Genomic DNA, 10,164 nt, shown 5'->3' with positions numbered 1-10,164 from the left:
GCGCCGAGCTGCTCTGTCGGCCATGTTGTCGGCAAAACACGGGGTTCAATGGATTGCGCTACTCTGCTCCGTAGGAGCTATATAGTGCTCTAGTGCCTTCGAAGAACGTTCTCCGAAAAACAAAAAGTGTCTCAGATGTCGCCGTGCCCATGGACGGAGCTGTGGGTTTTGTGTCTACTTGGTGAGTACTCGTCTATTCGCTTGACTTTTTCAGTGGTTTCTTTTCGGAGCGTTCGTGAAGTGTCCTTGTGTGTGTGTGCAGGAAGCGTGAAGGCGAACGCGGCGAACGTGTGGGGCTCCTTGTCGCACACGTGCTTTGCGCATGGGATGACCTTCGAGCTTTTCCCGAGGAAGTCCTGCAACCGACCTGTCAGCACGGCCTGTCAATGAGCGAGTAGTCCGATTGCGGGAACGCACACAGAGGCGAAGGTCCCACCGAAGCCGGAGGGGGGGGGGGACGGGACTTCGTAAGTGTATCGGGAGCTTTATCTCGTGGATGATCGGTGGACAAGGCGAGTTCTACAAATCGGGTGGCGCCTTTGTACTGCTGTGGTACCACCTAACTAGGCGGTGTGTTTCGCGGAACCCATGACCGCTATGGTGCCCATTATGTGCTGGCGCTCGTATTTGCTCCCCGTTGGCTTTCACTCCGGGTGTTCGAAATCAGGTTCGTTTCTCTGCATTGTTGATGTTGCTTTCGAAGAGGTCTTTTTTGACTAGGGCACAAACTTTTTATACAAAAGGCTGTATATGTTGCAGTTATTTGGTAGCCCTCTGGCTGTAGTGTATTGTGAAGGTTGTGGGAAAAAACGCGCATTGAGCAATTACAAAAAGATATACCGGGTGTTTTTGCGAAGACTTTCAAAAATCCTAATAATTAGGGCGATTGAAAAAAGAAGCTCTCTTCGGGAACAAACTACGAGCCACGGCGGACGGCAGGAATTGCCAAAAACCTACTAATTAGCCAGATAATTACCCAGACAACACACCGTATCCCAGGGATGTCCCAAAAACCTCCCGACTTCGCAAACTCCAACTTTAATATCCCTAGGACCTCCGTGGGACATCCGTTAGTGAATGATCCCGAAAACTTCCCACTGGGATGTCCCTCGGAAATCGGTCACCGGATGAACTGGGGATGTTAAAAAATCAAAAAATTTTAGCAATAATTTTTTTTTTTTTTTTTTTTTTTTTTTTACGTTAGGGTTTACGCAGGTTTTTCTGTGTTGACGTCCGAAATTTAAAATATTATGGTAAAGGTGGACAGCGAGCGGTCTGTCGGATAACGGTACCCCGCGTTCGACGGTCCGACACGGAGGGTGCCTTCGTGTTGGACACGGGGACAAGCACTATGAAGAACTTTTTTTCTTGTTCCGTAATGGGGCCAGTTTCGTTTTTCTCACATAAAATGATAAGTTCGGCTTGACATCTCTTGAATACAATGCACAAGCACATACACTTGGAGTTTCCTCTAAAAATTAGCTTAGTTTCAGTTTCGGTACTGCAAATGTTTAAAAAAACGAAAACGTTAAACATTAGTATTAGTCCGTTCCTTAAACTATGCACTACTGTAAAAAAGTGTGGAGGGAGGTAGCGAAAATTAATTAACGTGTACATACTAAGTTTTATTATTACTGAACCAAGCATGTATAACTACTGTACAACCGAAGTCAGTTGGAGTCTGGCCACATTGGTCATGCTCCGGCAGCTTTCGCGCCAAAAAACGGAAACCGGTCCTCGCTTTCAACTCCTAGCTATTTTCTCCGCTCCGATTGTTCTGGTCTTTGAATGAAAAAACGAAACACGGACGCGAATTAGACAGACAGTTGAGCAAAGCTTGGAATACCGTTGGTACCCCTGGCGCGTTGCTGCACCCATGGAAAGCATGGAAAATCAACGAGCTACTCCAGGTAACGTTTTGTATTTACACTTGCCACTTAGTGCGGGTAGCGTGTTCTTGCCACTTGTGTGTGCACGCAAAGGCCGTGGCGTGTAACCTGCTTACCGAAGGACCAACCTCCAAAAACCACGTTTTATAGGCGAGCGCGTAAAAGGGCCTTTGAAGATCTGCATGCTCTAACGGCCGATGAAGTTTTCCAAGTGGGCCAGCTTGGCGACGGCTTGATCCCGGTTGAAGAGCAGCATGGCCGAAGAGAGCGGAGCCATCTGCTTTCAACATTCAACTCCGACCTCGAGAGCTTGGAGCCAGATGAAGCCCAACGTGCTGACCTCCGGCCTCAGCAAATTTCAGAGAGCTCAGGCTCCGAGCTCTCGAGCTCGGAGCCAGATGAATTCGACCGAGTTGACTTCCAGCCTGGGGACAATCCGGAGAGCTCAGGCACAGAGTTTGAGAGCTCGGAGGCAAATGAATTCGACCGAGCTGACCTACAGCCTCAGAACATTCCGGAGAGCTCGATTCGATATGAAGAGAAGAGAAATTGCGAGGATGCGGACATTCATGAATCGATTGTAGGAAAACTCCGGAGCTGGGCTCTTGACACGGCTACGCCTCACCGCGCACTCACTGAGCTTCTGAAGATTTTGCAAACTCATTCCTGTTTTGCATCAATCCCCGGCAGTGCTAGATCACTGCTTAAAACCCCCAGAAAGGCATGTGTAGAGAAGATGGGAGCCGGCAAATACTGCCATTTCGGTGTGAAGGAAGGACTTGACGATACTTTGAAACGAGCACGTTTTGTGCCAGACGTCATCAAGATCAATGTAAACATTGACGGTCTTCCGCTCACAAAAAGCACCCGTGATCAGTTCTGGCCTGTGCTATGCCATGTGACCAATTGCGGGAAATGTGACCCCTTTCCCATTGGTGTTTACTATGGCAAATCAAAAGCCGTTTGTGCGGAGGAATTTCTGCGGCCTGCTGTGTCCGACATCATTGAAGCACTGAGCGACGGATTAATCTTCAAGGGCAGGCATTTGCGAATCGAGCTTTCTGTGCTCATCTGTGATGCTCCCGCAAAGTCCTATGTCCTCGGCATCAAGGGCCACAATGGTTACTTCAGTTGTACAAAATGCCAAACAGAAGGTGACTTTCTCAATGGTCGCGTGTGCTTTCTGCAGCTTGATGCCACGTTGAGAACAAATGCGAGTTTCCGAAGCCATGCACAAGAGGAACATCATCTCCAAAGAACTGAACTGGAAAAGCTTCCTATTGATCTAGTGAAGAACGTTCCATTGGACTATATGCACCTTTTCTGTTTAGGTGTGGTTTCTAAGCTCCTGAGATTATGGCTCAAGGGTGACAGCAGGTGTCGGTTAGGCACGGCTGCACGAGATGCTATATCTTTAGCCAACCTTGAGATTGAACGGTACATCTGTTCTGATTTTGGTCGAAAGCCCAGAAGTCTGCTCGATTTAGACCGCTGGAAGGCGGTAGAATTTCGGCTCTTTGTGTTATACACAGGGCCCATTGTTTTTTACTCGAGAGTTCCAGAGCCTTTCTTCTTCAACTTCATGACTCTGCACGCTGCCATCACAATTCTCAGCAGCCCAAAACTTTGCCTTGAGTATGTGGACTATTCTGAACAACTGCTTGTACATTTTGTCGAGACCTACATTTCATTGTATGGAAAGGATAAGGTGTCGCATAACGTGCACAACCTTATCCACATTGCGAATGATGCACGCACTCATGGACCCTTGGATGGGTGGAGTGCATTCCCTTTTGAGAACTTTATGGGGACATTGAAAGTCTTTCAAAGGACACCCGAGAGACCCTTGGAGCAACTCTACAACAGAATCACTGAACGCAGAAGTATGTTTGTGAAGACAAAGTTCAAGGATAAAAATCACTTTTTCCATGAACATGTCAATGGCCCACTGTCTGTTGGATGTAAAGGCCCTCAATACAAGGCTGTTCAAATCCCTCACAAATTTACGTTGAGGACTCGCATCAATGACAACACCTGTATGCTCAACGATGGTGACATCATCATGATCCAGAACTTCACTTTTTGCTCCACGTCTGGCCAGGCACTGGTGATCGGCAAGCGGTTCGAGAGCTCAAGTGACTTGTATACCCACCCCTGTCCGTCGTCAATGCTTGGTGTTGTGCTGGCGTGTAACCCTTCCGTCACCAAATCGTGGCCACTTTCAGATGTTGCCCAGAAATGTGTCCGAATGCCTTACAAGGGGAAATTTGCTGTCTTTCCTTTACTTCATTTGCAGTAATGTCACCTCTTTCAACTTTGGTTGTATATTGATCTGCAATCTTCATTTGTTGACAGAATCTTTCTTTTTTATTTATCTAGATGACAAAAAGTTTGGAGTTGTCAAATTCGTTGGTGACAATACCGTCGCCGTTATTCATTTAAACTGGGTGGATGGGGCTGACTGCTTTTGGCCGGCTGGAACACACAAGAATCTTGGTGCTCTCACCTTGGAAGGTGCCCAGCCACAGCCAGATTGGAAGAAATCCCGTTTTGCTTCCTTAGGATGGTATGGTAAGTGGAAAAAACTGCTTGAGATATTCTAGCAACTGAATGCTTGGTGGAGACATAGCAATCCCTTCTTTTTTACAGACACTTACCAGAAAGCCAGAAGCAAGTTGCCGACGGCCGAGTTGACATCGGACCTTTGTAGCGACGTGGAGATGGGTCGTGGGAGAAGGAAAAAAGCCAAGAGGATCTTGTATAGTGAAACTGAATCTGAGGGTGAAGAGACCTACCAGCCACCCAAACCGCCAACTCCACCATGCTTTAAACCAACAACGAAAAGTGAGTGGTTTACTCCGTAAGCAGCAAACTGAGCGCACCTCTACGGAAGGTATTTGCTTTTTGACATTTCACATGTCTGAGTTCTTCCAGTTCTTGTTTCAAATATAACTCGGGCATGTTTATTTCTCCAGGCGTCCGCTGCAGACGTAAAGTGCCCCAGGTTCGAGAAAAGACTTACAAGCCCTCCGGCAAGCGAGCACATGGTAGTAAATGTTAATTGCTTTTGGTGCTTTGTTTCAATGCCTTAGCAGAATTGCTTCAATGTTCCTTGGTTGGTGCTGTATTCTTAGCATGTGATTTCAGCGACAATGGATTCATCATGTCTTTTTAGGCAGCCACCGCCTTTTTAAAGGCTGATCCATTACCTCGGTACCAATCAGCAACCAAGGATTCATTGAAGTTGAACCCAGTAGGCAGGCGAACTAGTAAAGGATAGACGTAGTAACCCTGGAGTGGGGACAAAAAGGATGGACACAACACGGAGCTTTGTGTTTGTGGTCATCTTTTTTGTCCTCACGCTCCAGAGTTCCGATGTCTAAGAATTCATGTGGAGAGGCTAGACATGGTACGAAATATTCATCACTCCTACGGCTAATGCGTGGTCTCTCTTTCAGGCAGTCGGCGTAAATCTCATGAGAAATTGTCGCCTCAGCACCATTCACCAACAAGTTATTTCTCTCAAGAACAGACACACGGTAATAAACATCTACCACTTTTGGAGCTTTTCTGTGGTGGGGTTGTCTTGTATTATGTTTAAAGTAAGGTGAATGCATGGTTTATTTTTCAGGCAGTCACTGTGAATCTCATGGAGAGCTGTCATCTCGGCACCGTTCACCAACCAGTCATTTCTCTCAAGAGTAGACACATGGTAACAAGCATTTATCACTTTTCGAGCTTTTTCTCAACACCACTCCAGGATAGCTTTCCTGTGGTGGGGTTGTCTTTCTTGTATCATGTTTAAAGTATGGTGAATGTTTGGTTTCTTTTTCAGTCAGCCGCCATGAATCTCGTGGAGAGCTGTCACCTCAGCACCGTTCAGCACCCAGTTATTCCTCTGAACACTGGACACATGGTAATAGATATTTATTACTTTTGGAGCTTTCTCTCAACACTCCCAGATAGCTTCTCTGTGGTGGAGTTGTCTTTCTACTATGTTTAATTTATTGCAAATGCATGATTTCTCTTTCAGGCAGTCGCCGTGAGCCTCGTGGAGAGCTGTCACCTCGACACCGTTCAGCAACCAACTATTCCTCTCAAGAGTGGACTCATGGTAATAGACATTTATTATTTTTGGAGATTTTTCTCAACACCACTCCAGGATAACTTTTCCATCGTGAGGTTGTCTTTCTTGTATTATCTTGAAAGTACGGAAAATGCATAATTTCTCTTTCAGGCTGTCGCCGCGAGCCTTGTGGAGAGCTGTCAACTCGGCGCCGTTCAGCAACCAGTGATTCCTCTAAAGAGCGGACACATGGTAACAAACATTTATCACTTTTGGATCTTTTTCTCAATACTTTTCCAGGATAGCTTTGCCTTTTTTGAGGTGATATTGCCTTAATTGTATATACCGTAATGTACCGAGCAAGCGCCCTCTCAAAATTTGGAGATAATCGCGAAAAGAGGGGGGATGCTAATCCCCTCTTTTCTTTGAGATGCTACAATATTTGGAGGTGGGCGCTTAGTGTGGAATGGGCGAACACCCAGTATTTTACGGTACTTTCTAATATGGTGCACACAAGATTTTTCCATCAGATACTCGCCGTGCATTCCATAAAGAAACGTCGCCTCGCAGTCAAGCGAGCAAGTCACCTGCTTGGTGGGAACATGGTGAAAAAAGTGCTTTTTGTTTGCTTGATTTGTTTATGGAAGACAGGAACCTAACTTGTGCTTTAATGAGGGAACTTGTTTACAAACCAGCATAGTCCGTGCTTCGTTTGGCTGATTTCACTGCTTTGGAAGTTATTATCTCGAGTGCCTTTTGATATCTGCCCTATTGTGGTAATTCAGTGCTAGAAGAGCTCTGTTACATATCTCTTTTCTTCCAGGAACCATTCCATCTATAGACAGCGGAGGGTTACTAACTGTCTTCATGGACACATAAGTTATTAGTCTTAGTCTATTTGCAATATTTGGGACTAAGTTTGAACCTGTTTACTGTGGATGTGCATTGTTATACAGATCAGGCTTGAACCGCAGTTTGCGCTCAATTTCTTTGCCAGGAGGCCGTTCCATGTCCCCTTTGACTCCGAGACATGAGCAAGCAAGCCAAGAACACGGTAATAAATCCAAATTTTTGTGGCATATCCCATTTTCAAAAAAACAATCCCTTTTGCTATTTGAGCACACACTATAAATCTTTCTCTTACTATTATGTTACATTGTTCAGATGGTGCTTCAAATCCTATTTAAGGATACTTTTGCTGTTTCACAGGTGATCACATTTTGAAAGACGGACAGCCTTATACTCATGGCCCGAGTACATCAACATCCAGCCAGCAATTGAGTGGTGATGACATTCAATTGTTTTCTTAAGACTAGATACCTCTTGCTCTAACATATGTTCGTCTGCTGGGATCGCCTTACGTACAACTTTGTGTGCACTCGTTCTAGGCTTTATGATGCAGGTACTGAAGTCGCTACACATCATGAGACAAACCCAACAACACCAATCTGAGCAGCTCTTGATGATCACCGACATGTTACACCATGTGGATGGGCCACCTGCTGAACCTCTAAGCTTTGCACAGTTCGAGACCCTACAGGAATTCCTTGCCTTTGAGAAAGAGTTGACTGCATGCGAACAAAAAAGGGTCCAACTGGTTAGCTCACGTTTGAGATGCACTCTTTTTTATAAGGAGGATAAATCCATACTACTTTTTGTACGGCCTCTGAGGCCTTCACACACCCTCCTGCAGTAGAGGCGACCCATTCCCCACGTCCAGCAAGTTCACATTTACTATCTTTGGTATTTTATTTCAGAAGCAGCAGATGCAAGTAATTGGGGGTGATGATGCGAAAGATAAAACTGCCCGAATTCTTCGCAAAATGCTGTGCCACGAAGTGGGGGCAGCCTTCACATGGTATGGGACCAAGACAAAGGGAAAGTTCTCCAGTCTAGAGTTCTGCAAGGTGATGTGTGGTATGTACCCATGCAGTGTAATGATATCATTCATGATTTTTACTTTGTGTGTGTGGAACGTTTATGAGAAACTCATTTACAATTGGTTAATTTCATTTCCTGTTGGCTCTAACTAATAAAATCATGCTATAAGACATGGTGCTGCAGCTAAGTAACACATCTGCTTCTGCTAGATTTTAACCCTAAAATATTTTACAGCTTGCATTACAGCAAGCAAGCCGAAGGAGGTGGCTGTTGGTACCCTGAAGGAAGTTGAAGCCACTACAATGTCATGGCTGCGCCATGCCCAGGAGAGGCTTCAAATGCATTGCAATAAGTAAGCCTATTCATTTGTGTTCAGCTGAGGTTGCAATGTTAAGGTTCATGAAATTACATGTTGCATGTCCAACTCTGAAATATATGGCCACGGTTCGGAACATATTAAGGAATGGAGCATACCACTCTCAAATGAACTGCATTTGCTTTGGTTGAGGTGTCTACCTGAAAAGCTACAAACATGGTCGCACTAGAATAATTAATAATTTAAGCAGACATTCAACAAGGCAGTTTCAACAGGGAATTCAGCTTATCAGCTTGTTCTTCTATCTTCTAGGGATGTGGAAGAACCCAGGGAGGGTCTGTGAAAGCAAGATGGCCGGAAAGCTATGGATAGTCTGTAAGAGCCGGGAAATGGTGTGTGCAAATAAAATAGATGTTACCTTTTCTTACAGATTGGAGTTGCCTTTTTGTTAATGAGAACCTCATCTGGAGTCTTGCAAAAGGGCCGTCTTCACATGCAGTGTGTTTTACATTCTAGTAAACAGCAGGAGGCACTCATTTTGTTAAATGAATACTTGATAATCAGTATATCATGCATGTAATGATGCTGTTTTTCAGGGGTCTTTGGCTACATCCTCAGTAAGAACTGCATTTACAGCTGTGAGGCTGCAAGAGACCCCAGTTGTCATGCGTTGTAAAACTCCTAACACTCACCATAGTGAGATTTACTTTCCTTCAAAACAGCACATGCCATGTCTCCCTTACACCAGAATGTAGAATGCACATCGCCTGTGTTGGCGGCTCGGTACACTGGCTCCAGTGGTTTCGAGTAATTTCAAATGGCATCCGCAAACCAGAATGAGCTGTCCTGTGCAAGTCGCATAGCCATCCAATGTGGGATAATACCTCCCAAAGTAGTCCTACTCGCATCCCGTGAGAGTACGAAGGGATGTCCACGGGACCTCCGTGGGAACCTCCCATGCCATTGTTTTCAGTGCCATTTGGGACGTCTACGGGAAGTTTAAGGGGGGAATCTGGGATATCCCTGGGATGTCGCTGCCATCCCGGTGGGACTTCCATAGGACGTCCCTGGGATACATTTGTGTTGTCTGGGTAATTACAACTTGTTAATTAACTTTTTAATTAGTGGAAATAGACATATGATTCCAATTAAAAAGTTGCTGAACGTTATCGAAAACCACTAAATCAGTCATTTTCAGAAAGACTTTAAGCGCTTGAGAAGAGTAGTAGCGCGCTAAAATTACCACTCGTGGAGCAGGTACAAGGCTGGGGCTAGATAAGAGGCAGAAAAATCGCGCGGGCGCTTTACCGCGAACGCTAGCCTTGTACCTGCTCCACGAGTGGCAACTTCAGTGCGCTACTACTCGTCTCACGCGCTCAAAGTCTTTCTGAAAATGACTGATTTAGTGGTTTTCGATAACGCTCAGCAACTTTCTAATTGGAACCATATGTCTATTTCCCCTAATTAAGAAGTTAATTAACAAGTTTTAATTAATTATCTGGCTAATTAGTAGGTTTTTGGCAATTCCTGACGTCCGCCGTGGCTGGTAGTTTGTTCCCGAAGAGAGTTTCTTCTTTTTTCAATCGCCCTAATTTTTTGGATTTTTGAAAGTCTTCGCAAAAACACCCGGTATATATAGAATGTAGTGTCGAGTACCGTCCGACGGCACTCTTGCAGAATGTTCACGTGCCTTGCAGTGGCACTCCACTCACGTCTTTAAGTGCCGTCCGAAAGTCTTATGTAAAGCGAATTGTCAAAACGAGTTTTTCGAAGTTGTAGCGTAGCTTATTGGAAATTGTAGCATAGCTCGCCTCATAGGCAGCGTACCCGGATTCGATCCACAGTGTGGGCTTACTTTTTACAATCTTTTTCTCGAACATTTTGTTTTGTCGAGGCATTTGGCGATATTTACGTCATTTCTTTTTTACCATTAACACTGAGAAAAAAAAAGGATGTTGTCGACGAAACTTTGCTTAAAGGGGGCCCTGCAACAACTTTTTGACTGGTTTTTA

At 45.1% G+C, this 10,164-nt stretch overlaps 3 protein-coding genes across 3 annotated transcripts; all 3 read left to right on the top strand.

Annotated features, from left to right (window-relative positions):
* The first annotated feature begins 1,628 nt into the window (after positions 1–1,628).
* LOC121836837 lies at positions 1,629–5,601 on the top strand. Its single transcript, XM_042292099.1, has 6 exons — positions 1,629–1,910; positions 4,269–4,460; positions 4,539–4,733; positions 4,865–4,936; positions 5,348–5,428; positions 5,521–5,601. Exons 1-6 carry the CDS (start codon positions 1,877–1,879, stop codon positions 5,592–5,594), a joined length of 648 nt encoding a protein of 215 aa, XP_042148033.1. The 5' UTR covers positions 1,629–1,876; the 3' UTR covers positions 5,595–5,601.
* Positions 1,926–4,262, top strand: LOC120846318. Its single transcript, XM_040218046.2, has one exon. It carries the CDS (start codon positions 2,626–2,628, stop codon positions 4,186–4,188), a length of 1,563 nt encoding a protein of 520 aa, XP_040073980.2. The 5' UTR covers positions 1,926–2,625; the 3' UTR covers positions 4,189–4,262.
* Positions 5,597–8,583, top strand: LOC115318611. Its single transcript, XM_040218056.3, has 10 exons — positions 5,597–5,601; positions 5,725–5,805; positions 5,923–6,003; positions 6,127–6,207; positions 6,953–7,009; positions 7,165–7,239; positions 7,344–7,552; positions 7,713–7,872; positions 8,071–8,188; positions 8,465–8,583. The coding sequence occupies exons 5-10, from the start codon at positions 6,964–6,966 to the stop codon at positions 8,493–8,495; spliced, it is 639 nt and encodes a 212-aa protein (XP_040073990.2). The 5' UTR covers positions 5,597–5,601; positions 5,725–5,805; positions 5,923–6,003; positions 6,127–6,207; positions 6,953–6,963; the 3' UTR covers positions 8,496–8,583.
* Positions 8,584–10,164: the final 1,581 nt, after the last annotated feature.

Source organism: Ixodes scapularis, unplaced genomic scaffold (assembly GCF_016920785.2).
Source record: "Ixodes scapularis isolate PalLabHiFi unplaced genomic scaffold, ASM1692078v2 PGA_scaffold2__306_contigs__length_199485367, whole genome shotgun sequence".
NCBI lineage: Eukaryota > Metazoa > Arthropoda > Arachnida > Ixodida > Ixodidae > Ixodes > Ixodes scapularis.
This window is presented reverse-complemented; position numbering and strand designations above follow the sequence as displayed.